The sequence below is a fragment of the Thunnus maccoyii genome, chromosome 11, assembly GCF_910596095.1.
Source record: "Thunnus maccoyii chromosome 11, fThuMac1.1, whole genome shotgun sequence".
NCBI classification, from domain to species: domain Eukaryota; kingdom Metazoa; phylum Chordata; class Actinopteri; order Scombriformes; family Scombridae; genus Thunnus; species Thunnus maccoyii.
The window spans coordinates 2,033,700-2,046,978 of NC_056543.1; the positions used below are offsets into that span (position 1 = coordinate 2,033,700).

General features: G+C 40.1%; 1 protein-coding gene across 1 annotated transcript; it reads right to left on the reverse strand.

The window, feature by feature from the left end:
* Positions 1 to 5,996: 5,996 nt before the first annotated feature.
* gypc (glycophorin C (Gerbich blood group)) lies at positions 5,997 to 12,654 on the reverse strand. Its single transcript, XM_042427096.1, has 3 exons — positions 12,594 to 12,654; positions 9,662 to 9,703; positions 5,997 to 6,650 (listed from the first exon to the last, which is right to left on the reverse strand). Exons 2-3 carry the CDS (start codon positions 9,693 to 9,695, stop codon positions 6,454 to 6,456), a joined length of 231 nt encoding a protein of 76 aa, XP_042283030.1. The 5' UTR covers positions 9,696 to 9,703; positions 12,594 to 12,654; the 3' UTR covers positions 5,997 to 6,453.
* Positions 12,655 to 13,279: the final 625 nt, after the last annotated feature.

Below are 13,279 nucleotides of genomic sequence, written 5' to 3' on the forward strand. Positions count from 1 at the left end.
TGCTGCTGAGAGCTGCTGCCTCCCAGTCACATAGATTTATTTACCCTCATTCCAAAAAGGAAACAGACTGTGTGCTGTGTGATTTGGAAGAAGTTTTAACTGACTCCCATTTTCTTCTGTGTTCTTCCACACTAATGATGACTGAAGAATGTCAATTTTTCATGAAATGGCTCAACAAAACTCTGAAATATTCTGGTGCACAGATCAAAAACCTGAACAGTTCCTGCGCGGAACTGCAACTAAAACCCCAAACTGTTGTTTTTACATTTCTGTTTGTTTATGTATTAAATAAACGAGATATGTGTTTAATTAGTGTTGGCAAAAAATACATTTGGTGTGCACAAGGTCTGCACTGGTATGTCCCGCTTCCAGGAAATAGCTATTTCTACCAGTTCTGTATTGTGTGTTATGCAATTACTAATCCATGATGTGTGTTTTTTCTTGTGTATGTATGTATGTGTATGTACCCCTGGTACACCCCTGGTAAATATCACTAAAATTTTAAGTAATTACAAATCATCTCCATTTAATACAATTTTATTTGTTTTTAGATAATACTCAAGAAGAATTAAGCCAATTCACTTGAAAAACAGAATGTTTGACTATTAAATTACAATGAAAGGTCAATATTTAAGAACAAACTACAGCAAAAGTCAGCACACCCTTCATTAGTAAGAATTTGCTCTTTTATTTTTCAATATTTTGTATGCCCGCCTTTATTTTTGATGACAGATTCGACCCTTCTGGACATTGATGATACCAATCTTGCCCAAGTAAGTTGAAAAATGTTCTGTCATTCCTCTCAGATAATTCTTTTCAGCTGCTCAATAAGGGGCAAACTCTAGACTTAATCATGTCCAAGGATCTGAACATTTCTAAGGTTGTGGTGACGGATGTTGCTCTCTGATCATTCCTGTGTTTTCTTTGAGAGTGCCTATCTCAAACAGAGGTAATCACAAAACGGTATATCACTGAAAACACCAGTGAAATATTTATTCAGACTTTCTCTTCCACACCCACCCTCTCTTGGGTCTCAGTCAATGAGCTTGTAGCTAATTTCTAAAATTACAAATGTTATTGATGCCATTGCACCCACTAAGATGAAGGTGGTCTCTGGTCAGAAAAGATCTGCATAGAGAAATGCCACACTGGCCAGAACAGAACAAAAAAGTGTGTCGAAAAGCTGAACGCAAGTGGTGAAAAACAAATCTCCAGGTTCATTATGACATCTATAAAGAGACGCTCTGCATTTATAATTTGGAACTGAGAAAAGCAAGGCAGTCTTTCCTCTCTGACATTATTGCCAAAAACAATAATAATGCACGTGCCTTATTTGCTGCTGTCGACAGGCTAACAAACCCTCCTGTGTCAGTAGCCCCTGCACTTCTATCCACCAAGGCCTGCAATGAATTTGCCTCCTTCTTCACTGACAAAATTCAGAAAATTAGACAAACAGTCGGTGCCTCCATATCAGGTACAGGATATGTGTTGTCCCTGTGTCCACTTAAAATCAATTTGAGTAGTATGACACAATTTTATCCGATCAACCATAAAAACCTGGAGGACATTATACAACATCTTAAATTCTCCTTCTGCTGCCTTGATATTCTGCCTACAGGCTTTTTCAAAATTGTTTCAAACTGCATGACCTCAGATCTTCTACAGATTATCAGCATATCTCTTCTCTCAGGTTTCTTCCCACAGGACCTGAAAACTGCCGTCATCAAGCCACTCAAGAACAATCTAGACACTTCACTAATAAGCAACTATAGGCCCATATCAAACCTCCCATTTTTAAGTAAAATCATTGGAAAAAACTTCTTGCCTCTAAACAACTGTTTTGATGTCTTCCAGTCAGGATTTCAACCAAACTACAGCACTGAGGCTGCTCTATTATGGTCTTCAGTGACATACACCTAAACACTGACAGTGGCAGAATTTCAGAGTTAGTATTACTGGATCTCAGTGCTGCATTTGACACAGTTGACCATAACATATTACTAGACAGACTGGAAAACTGGGTGGGACTTTCTGGCACAGTACTAAACTGGTTTGAATCCTACTTAAAGGACAGGGAGTACTTTGTGTCTATAAGTAATTAAACATCTGAGTGGACAAAAATGACATGCGGGGTTCCCCAAGGCTCCATTCTGGGGCCTCTTCTGTTCAACATCTACATGCTCCCACTGGCTCAGATTATGGAAAACAACAAAATATGTTACCACAGTTATGCAGACGACACACAAATTTACATAACCATATCACTAGAGGACTATAGTCCAATACAAGCACCGAGTAAGTGCATTGAACAAATCAACTATTGGATGTGCCGGAAATTCTTTCAATTAAGCAAAGACAAAACTGAAACAATTGTTTTTGGAGCCAAGGAAGAGCAATTAAAAGTCAGCACTCAGCTTCAGTCAATAATGTTAAAACTACAAACCAAGCCAGAAATCTTGGTGTAGTTATGGACTCAAACCTGAATTTCAACAGCCACATTAAGACCATTACAAAGTCAGCCAACCATCACCTGAAGAATATATCAAGAATTAAAGGACTTATGTCTCAGCAGGATTTGGAAAAACTTGTCCTGCATTTATCTTCAGTAGACTTGACTACTGTAACACTGTCTTCACAGGTCTCCCTAAAAAATCAGACAGCTGCAGCTGATTCAGAACACTACTGATCAAGTCCTCACTAAGACTAAGAAAGTGGATCACATCCCCCCAGTTCTCAGATCTTTACACTGGCTTCCTGTCTATCAAAGAATTGATTTTAAAATACTGCTGTTGGTTTATAGAACACTGAATGGTTTAGGACCAAAATACATTTCTGATCTGCTGCTACGTTATGAACCATCTAGACCTCTCAGGTTGTCTGGGACAGGTCTGCTTCTGTCCCCAGAGTAAAAACTAAACATGGAGAAGCAGCGTTCAGTTTTTATGCTCCACATATCTGAACAAACTCCCAGAAAAATGCAGGTCTGCTGCAACTCTGTTCTTATAAATCAAGGCTAAGACTTTTCTGTTTGCCACTGCCTTTTCTTAAATCAAATAATTATTAATTTCTTACACTGCACTCTAACTTTTATTCTCCTGCTTGTTGTCTGTAGAGGTTGATTTCATGCAATGTTCTTCGCACTGTCCGAACAGTCACTGAAACACCAATATCCACAGATAATCCTTGCGCCAAGTCAGAAGCATTTGTCAATGCAAGTTTGCGTGAATAGTGAATTGCGTGTGGTGTCGTTTTTCAAGGACAGCCACGGCACCTGCTGTTATTGGTAGTATGGGTCATTCTGTACCTCCTAGACACTGCTGCAGCTGTGCTAATGATCTTGTGCACCTCTCCCATCTTTATGAAGTCTCACAATCTGGTTTCTTAACTTGTTCAGGCAATTCCTCACCATGTGGAGCCATGTTGCATTAGACACATCCCAGGCGTTCACATGTTCTTTTATAATCTTGTTCAGGTTCAGTTAGTATTAATTGTAAGTGACAGGTGTAATCATTATTGTTTCAGTAGTCATAGGTGTACTCACTTTTGTTTCATTGAGGTTATACTTTGAATAGGGGTGTGCCTGAATATAAAATATTTGTTTCATACAAATATTTTAAAAATTATTTGTTTTCGGGAAGAAAAAAAACATGTCAAATACCAGTGCGCAGGTTGGTTACATTACAGTCACTGTCCTCTGCCCTACTGTTATGTCTATCAGCAGGTCTCAGTGAGGGGAGTCACATCCGCCTGCTACATGACACACATTTCCTAATTTGGACATCACTCCTAGAGTTGGGAGTGTTCCCCAGAGAAAAAGCTGAACTACTGACACAAGCAAAGTGCTCCCAAGGGACTCACCAGTTAGGTTGTAAAAAATAGGCAATAAGTGAAAAGTACAAAGCAAGAATCGCCTTTGAAGTTCTTCCCTACACGTTACACAGTGGACTTTTTCTGTGTTATGGGTGTATAAATAGGTAGAGGTCTGTCTGCAATGAGACAATGAGTAAAGCTTTAGCTCAGTAGTCAGTGCAGTCGTCTATGATCTGGGAGACTCCAGTTTGAGACCTGGTGTGAGGACTTCCTTCATAAGGTAGTTTATTTATGAACACTTATTGTAACACTTTAATTTTCTAAAATTAAAAGCATAATAAAAATGAAAACAGGATTTTTAGGCCTCTTTCCACTTTTATTCAAATACAAATACAAATAATTTTGCTGCCTCAACAAATACAGAGACAAATACAAATACTGGGCTCTCTGTACATCCCCACCCCCTACATACTCACACACACAAAATACAATTGCACTACCTCAACAAAGTTGTATGGTCAATAACTGAATCACCTGATCCTCCTTCACTACTGCACTCTGTCTGTTCTGTATTTCTGTACTGTAGAACATTAGCCAGATGTGTGTGTGTGTGTGTATATATATATATATATATATATATATATATATATATATAGTACCGTGCAAAAGTTTTAGGCACCCTAGATGTTTAGATTCTTATTCATTATGCAATACCATCAGGAAGGTGTCTGATCAGTCCCAAATTTATTCATGACATGACAATGACCCCGAGCATACAGCTAGAGTCATTAACTATTTTCAGCAACAAGAAGAATGATGAGTCCTGCAACAGATGGTTTGGCCCCCACAGAGCCCTGATCTCAACATCATGGAGTCAATCTGGGATTACATGAAGAAGCACCTGAAATGGCCTGAATAATAAATCCAGAGAACAACATTCTTTCTCCAGGATGGTTACAACAACCTACCTGCAAGTTACCATTAAAAACTGTGTTAAAATGTACCGAGGAGAACTACTGCTGTTTTAAAGGCAAAGCTGCTCACAGCAAATATTGATTTCATTTAGGTTTCTGCTGTTTACTCAACTTTTTAAGAAGTTAATTGATAAATTAAAACAATTTATAACAATATTTTTGTAAGCATTCTCACTTTACTTTTAGTGCCTAGAACTTTTGCACAGAACTGTATATATATATATATATATATATATATATATATATACACATATACATATATATACATATCTTTTGCACAATCTATGTTCACGAATGCTGCCAGTTTTTCAATGCCTGTACCAATTCAACCTTGCACACAAGATTATTTACATTCCCTATTTTTTATTTTTCAAATCTTTTTTTCTATTTTAAACCTTAATTTTAATTATTCTAAAGTTTTAATACCTGTGCATTTATGCTACCTTTGCATCGAGCCAATGAAACACAATTCATAGGTAGCATTTGACACTGAAAAGTAGATGTAAGTAGATGTAGGTAACTGTGGTGAGATGACAATAAGGGTCCTTGAGTCCTAGCTTGTTGTGCAACATATCACAACCTCTTGACTTTGTAGCCTACATTATACATTTCTCAAAGAACTTCGGTACAAAGTCAAGGGATTATGGTATGTAGCACAACAAGCTAGCAAAGCTCTGCAAACGGAACTGAATTTCTGCGCATGCCCAGTAGCAGGTTACTATCTTATTGCAATTTTTACTCTTTGGAGTCGTTTCTAAGCTAACGTGACTAAATTCTTCATAATGAAAGAACATGTCACCCAGTGCAGTGTGGCTCATTAACATGTTTTTAATAGTTTTAAAACATGTACGGACAGACTTTAGAAGTTCATATTTTGAGTAAAGAATAAGAAAAAATAGTGGAATTCTACTACTGTTGTTTGTTTACATTTCCAGAGCCAGAGGAAGCTGGCCAATCAGAACAGAGTGGGCTCATCAGGAGGTGGGCCTTAAAGAGACAGAAGCTAAAACGGCCTGTTGAGACAGAGGCTGAACTGAGGGGCTGCATAAAGGACCAGTATATGATAAATAAGGTTTTAACTAGAAATCATGTAAAGATATTCCAGTAGAGCCCCAGAATATAAATATAGATATGGAAATATGCAGAATATTTCCCCTTTAAACAATATTCAGGCTTATATGTACATTGAAAGAGCTATTACTTGCTGTAATCATTTCTCCTCTCTCTATACTGGCTGGAGATTCCTTCCTTATGTAACTCCGATGTACAGTAAGTGATGAGGGACAAAATCAACAGTCCACATTCTCTGCAAAAATGTGTTCACAGTTCAGCTGAAGCCTCATATTAGCTTCTGCTGAACTTTCAAATGCAATTTTTCCCCAAAACAAGGACGATCTCTTCCATTGGAGACTTTTTAAGTTCACAGCCTCAAAGTACACTACAGACAGACAAACTGGATGGACAGAAGATGCATCTCCAGACACTGATGTTTTGTTTTCAAACTGATGTCAGACCAGTCACACTGATAAAAAAAGAGTAAATGTGAAAATGGAGCAGAGCGATTTTTTTTCCTGCTGAGTATCTGGCCGCTCATCTTCCAAAACCACATAAATCCACATCAAAACCACAGTGAGGTCCAGTGAACACAGCAGCAGCAGTTTGCACATGCTCAGATGAAGTACTCCTTCTTGCTGATGTCCATGGCGTCACGCAGGGCAGGGTCGCCTCGCAGCGCTGTGTCCGCTGTCTCTGCAAACTCCATGCCCTTGGCTTCGTTGGTGCGATACGAGCCCTTGTGTCTGAACATGTAGCGGATCACAACAACCGCCAGACCGATCAGCACCAGGATGACGGCGGCGATGACAACTGGGAAAAGGAAGATAAATGAGTCAGAACAGACTGAGATGAGGTTTCACAGTCACAGATGGTCTCACACAGATACAATATCCAAGAAGAAGACAGAAAACATCATATAGTTTAATTTCTCTGCACCATATATTCAGTATAAATCCATTTTCTGCAGTTATGTCTGAGTCATATTAAAGTAAATTTTCCACCATTCTGACATCACTTTCCTGCTTAATATATATGTGAATTTTACAGAGCCCAGGAGGGACCACTGAGAAAAGTAACTAATTTGTGCTCTCGATTTAGTAATTTGTACTCTCGATTTAACGGATTTCACCCCCATGCCATTCTCTTGTATTATGTACACCCTCACAGTGGAACGCTTGGATTTAATGAGGTTTTATTTTGATCTTGGACTAAGATATGTGGGTACACTTTAAGCAGAACACTGTTATTTCTGAGATCTCTTATAATATAGAATCTAGAATACGGGATAACAGACTTTTTTGCCATAAACACTTTCATGCTCCTGTGGATGTCATCCAGTTGATGAAAACTCAGCTTCAGGGTTGAGGGCAGGAATGTATTATCCATCCATCCATCCATTTTCTATAACCCTTATCCTCTAGAGGGTCATGGGGAAGCTGAGCCGATCTCAGCTGACAATGGGCGGGAGGAACCTCTTGGACAGGTCACCAGCAGCGATAGAGACAAACAACCATTCACACTCACACCTACGGGCAATTTAGAGTCGCCAAATAATCTAACCTGCATGTTTTAGGACTGTGGAACGAAGCCACAAGAAGCCAGAGAGAACCTACACAGGCACTAGGAGAACAAGCAAACGTATAGATATACAGTGGAAACTGCTTATAGTGATCACGTCTGTCTGGGTCAAATTGATCGCTATAAGCGGATGATTATTTTAACCATATTTTTTCTTTTTCTTTATTTCTCATGCAGATTATCATCTAATTGACATTTGTATGTTATAGCTGGTGATCAGATTGATCATATATATATATATATATATATATATATATATATATATATATATATATATATACAGATAGAAGAAGTGGCTGATATCAAGAAATCCTACCAGTGGCTGGAAAAGGCTGGACTGAAGGACAGCACAGAAGCACTAATCATGGCAGCACAAGAACAGGCACTCAGTACAAGATCAATAGAGGCGGGGATCTACCACACCAGACAGGACCACAGGTGCAGGCTGTGCAAAGATGCTCCTGAGACAGTTCAGCACATAATAGTGTAAGATGAAGGCAGGAACAGCGTACATGGAACGCCATAATTAAGTGGCTGGCATAGTGCACAGGAGTATGGGTTGGAGGTCCCAAGGTCACAATGGAAGCCATCTCCTAAGGTGGTTGAGAATGACCAAGCCAAGATCCTGTGGGATTTCCAGATCCAGACTGACAAGCTGGTGATGGCTAACCAACCGGACATTGTGTTGATCAACAAACAACAGAGGAAGGCAGTGGTGATAGACGTAGCAATCCCAAGTGACAGCAACATCAAGAAGAAGGAACATGAGAAGATCGAAAAATACCAAGGGCTGAAAGAGGAGCTAGAAAAGATGTGGGGAGTAAAGGAAACAATGGTGCCAGTGGTAATTGGAGCACTGGGGGCTGTGACCCACAAACTGGGAGAGTGGCTCCAGCAGATTCCAGGTACAACATCTGAGGTCTCTGTCCAGAAGAACGCAGTCCTAGGAACAGCTAAGATACTGTGCAGAACCCTCAAACTCCCAGGCCTCTGGTAGAGGACCCGAGCTTGAGGAAGACACACCACCACCCCCCCATGGGAGTGGGGTGAGAGGGAGATTTTTTTTTTTATATGTAAGGATGGTATATAAGAATGGTGTTCATCCCTCCAGAAGAGTTCCAGAAGAACAGAATCAATTGTAGAATCAATGCCAAGGCTGAGGAACACCATTCTTCAAAAAGATATTCCCTTTTTTGGTGTTTTGATAATGGTGGTGGAGAGCGCTGTCTAACACGTCCAAAACACGTCCACGTCCCTTGACACAGTCCAAAATCTTTCAAACCATTCAGTGACCCCTCATGCCCTGTGAATTGGGGCACTGTCATCCTGGAAGAGACCACTCCCATCAGGATAGATATGTTTCATCATGGGATAAAGGTGATCACTCAGAACAACTTTGCATTGATTAGCAGTGACCCTTCCCTCTAAGAGGACAAGTGGACCCAAACCATGCCAGCAAAATACCCCCCAAAGCATAACAGAGCCACCAGATCCCCTCACTGTGGGGGTCAAGCATTCAGACGTGTACCAGTTTTTCCTTTAGTTTGTCACCTGTTTGTAACTCCCTCCCCAGTGCTTAAAAAATTATTTGACGTGCGTCCCCTATTTTGCAACCCCCCCCCCCCCCCCTTGAGTCCACTTGGACTCAAGGATGAACTGATTAGATTTTGGTGGTCAAAGGTCAAGGTCACTGTAACCTCACAAAACATGCTGTTGGCCATAACTCAAGAATTCATATGCTAATTATGACAAAGTTTCACAAAAATGTCTAATAGGATAAAATGAAGTGAAGACATTTTATATCCGAAAGGTCAAAGGTCAACTTCACCGTGACATCACAATGTCCTGCAAAAACACCATAACTCAGGAACAGCAGGGGAGATTGTGACCATGTTTCACATTTGGTCGGATACTGAATTGTTGACACTAATATTGGTTCCCACCTTGAAACTGTGGTGATTTTATTAAATTCCTTCAAAGTAATCACTAAGAATATTATATGAATCTGGACACACATGGATGTAAACTGCAACTTGACAGGTTGTTGGAGGCATACATTTGCAAGGCGGTATTTCTAGTTTTCCTCAAGAGAAGTGTGTGTTTTTTTCAGTCTTAATGAACCAGGGCTGCTGTCTGTACTCAGCAGTGTATTATTGTCTACAGAAGCAGAAATGAGGCCCGAAGAGACAAAACTGGTGGGATTCGTTGAATGGCTCATACATGGTGAGAAAATCTGAACTCACCTCCCAGAATGGCGTCAAAATATCCGTCATCCATATCGTAATCTGCCACAGAGAAAACACAGAAGATGTTAGCTGAACATTCACAGAAGAAGGTTTAGTGTTGTTTAATGTGCAGAAGAAGGTTTACAGATGAACATTAAATCATGGAAGAATTTGAGAGATTTTATACAGTGGAAACCGGTTATAGTGATCACATCCGTCGGGGTCAAAATGATCACTATAAGCAATGATTATTATAAGATTTTTTTTCTTTTTCTTAATTTCTCATGCCATCTAATCGACATTTGTATATTTATTACATGAATATAAAATAATGAAACGGGCAGCTTTGCTATTTACTGAATTTTATAAACTGTTTCAAAATACAGTACAGCTGTTTCAAACGCTTGTTGTTTCTCTGTTGCATCTCATTGGCTTGTTTTTGGGAGTTTGTCATGAGCTTCAATGACACTACGTTTTTCATTGAGAGAAAATTACTTTCTCCTTTTCTTTTTCCTGTCATGATTTCAATGTGCACGCACGCCCCCAGCCTGAATTAGACGGGTTCTGCATTGTGTGTTTAGGCTGCGGGGCCGGGGCCACACTGTAACGCTGCACAACCCTGCCATGAGGGAAGACAAAAACATTACTAGGAAGAGGGGAGGACATTTCTCTTCATTTGATAACATTAAAAGTAAAGTTAGGCTTTGCTGATGGCTTCCCGACTCATTTTAAAAAAGACGAGAGAGAGAGAGAGAGAAGCAGTGGTCGAGCGAGCTAGAAAGTGGATGAGAACAGCAATCACTGGTAGCGAGAAAGCCGGTGAATGAAAGGAAAAAAATGTTATTTTCTGATTGTTTCACAATGGTTACAAATAATCACCCACACCCTGCACCTCCACACAAACCTGCAGAGGTGCGCCACAATGCCTGGTAATGGTTCCGCAGCCACTAAATACACATCATACGTGAACTATGGGAGTAAGGTAAGTAATTAGCATAGTTTTTCCCATATGTTTTCATGTATGAAAAGACCCAAAATGAACACTGAAAGTGGACTACTTGATTACTATAAGCAAATTATTTAAACAGCATTTGTATAGGAATGATTCTGACCCAAGCTTTTTGATCCATATTAGCGGTTGATCACTGTAACTGTGATCACTATAAGCAGTTTCCATTGTATTGACTCATTATATAAATTAATTAACTAAAGGCAAAGCAACTTAATTTGAGACTGTCCTTCCAAGAAAAAGGACACAATAGGTTGTAATGTCAGTCACCCAAAAACGACCTACAGTTATGTTTGAGTGACAGCTGCCATCTAGCAGCTGTAATAATTATGACTCAGAGCAGTGGTATAGTTCAGATGGCGTGTAAACATGTGGACAGATTTCCTCATTTAGAGGAGGAGGGTGGATAGAGGCATTAATCCAACAGAAGACTTCTGTTCGTTTCCTGTTTGCCACCATGAGTTGGGACAGTTTTTTAAAAAGCGTAACTACGATCGTCCCCTAACCTTTAACCCCATGATCATTATTGTAGCAATGATGATGGAGGTGGCCTAACTTTAAGGAGGTAGTAACTTTTACCCACATCACATGTTTTTCTAACCTTAACAAAGTGATCACTTTAACCCAAACCATGATCTTTCCCTAAACCTAACCAAATGATTTTTGTGCCTAAACCTAACCAGACCTTAACCACAGCGTTGTCACATCATAAAACATCATAATTCTTTAACAGTGATATGTAACGGTTTTGGAAAGTACAGACAAATGATGTTGTCCTGCCGATTATGCCAAGAGGGGCAGACGTTACTCTTAAAATTGTGTCACCACAAATTGTGTTCCTATAGTTTTAATGAATATGCATCATTCTGCCCTCATTTCTGTATTAGACTTAGTCTGTATGTAAGTGTGAGACAAACAACATACACACCATAAATAAAAGGAAAGAGAAGATTCAGAAACTTAAAATATACCGCTGGGGAAGTGTCATTTCAGCCGGAAGAGTGACAGAGTTTGTCAATTTCTGACAAAGTTGGAAGCAAATATTCTCAACAGACCTTTCTCAACTGTTGGACAAAATCTAAGATGTGGGAGGAGATTTAGATGTTTGGATGCAGATGACTTTGTTATTGTAACAGCTGTGAATTTTTCATCAGAGTTTGTTTGAACAGTAAGCTCGTTACAGAAAGTGATTAAAGGTAATCATGAATTATTGCTCAGGCAACATCTGCCCGCCTTCACTCGACTTTCTGCTGAAGGACGGACGTAGCTCCACGTGAATGTGTATGTGTGTGTTTGTGTTTGTGTTTGTGTGTGAGAGAGATCTACAACTGGGATCCATCCCATAAGCCCAGCAGTGTTCAGCACACAGTATTAACGTTCAGCCTGATGTGTGCAATTAACAGAGAGGCTCATTAATACCTAATCACCTCAACACATCGAGGTGTTCGCCCACTCGTTAAATTCTCATTGTGCTGCGTTGTTTACAATGTGGATGAGTTCAGTGCAATTAAAGCAGAATTACAAGACTCAGTCATGTGGGACATAAAGAGACAGAGAGAAAGGAAATTAAACTTCACTGACTGCAAACTGTAAAAATATCTCTGCTCTAACAAGTTATTCGGCCAAATGTGTCCAAAGTGTCTAAAAACTACTTTTGAACTCTTCTGTTTGCGATATAAATCCACATTTCAAGAATTTTCTAGAATCAATCTTGTAACAAGAGAAAACATGCTGGAAACAAGAGTTATTTTATACTCATTTACTGATTTGCAGATCAAAGATATCAAGATATCTTGGTTGAAATCAGGCTATATTTTGTTGAAAAGTGAAAGTTTTTAACAAACTACATGTCTAGATAAGTATTAGATTCTAGAATCTTGAATCTCATCAGCTTTTAAGTTAATATGTTGTAATTGTTAGCAAAGAGTTACTTATTCTTACCCCCAGCAGTTCAGAGCATCATTATCATTCATTTGGAGTTGTGTTTCTGTCCACCTGATGAATGTAAGTCCAATATTCACTCTCTTTTGGCTCTGTATTTGCTCTCTAACAACAGCTGAGGGAAATATCTGGCTCTTTAGCTGCTAAAGGCTCCACTATGTTCAACAGCTAGTCTAGCTAGCAGATAGGTGGAGCCACTCTGGAGGGTGACCAGAAGGCAGAACAGATGGGTGGAGTCACTTGGGAGGTCAACCAAATGGCAGAACAGATGGGGAGGACTGCTCTGGAGGTCGATGATGTAGGTGGGACTCTTCTGGAGGCTGACAGAGATGCTCAGGGCAGAGATCTTGAGGGCTGAGACATCGACAAAGCCACTCAGAAGGGCAGGCATTGACGGGGCTCTGATTTAGCTGGTGAACAATGCTCCACTATGTTCACCAGCTAGATGATGGTAGCAGATGGTTAGAGGTCTGGTGGGGCATTGATGAGGGCGGCCGACGACTGGAGGTCTGGCAGGGCGTCGACGGCCAACATCTCTTGAACTGGCAGGGCGATGGCAGCTGACTGCTGAAGGTCTGGCTGGGCATCAGTGGGGCCAGCTGATGGCTGGGGGTGTGGCAGGATGTCAGCGGAGACAGCCGACAGCTGGGGGTCTGGCAGGATGTCGGCGGAGACAGCCATTGGCT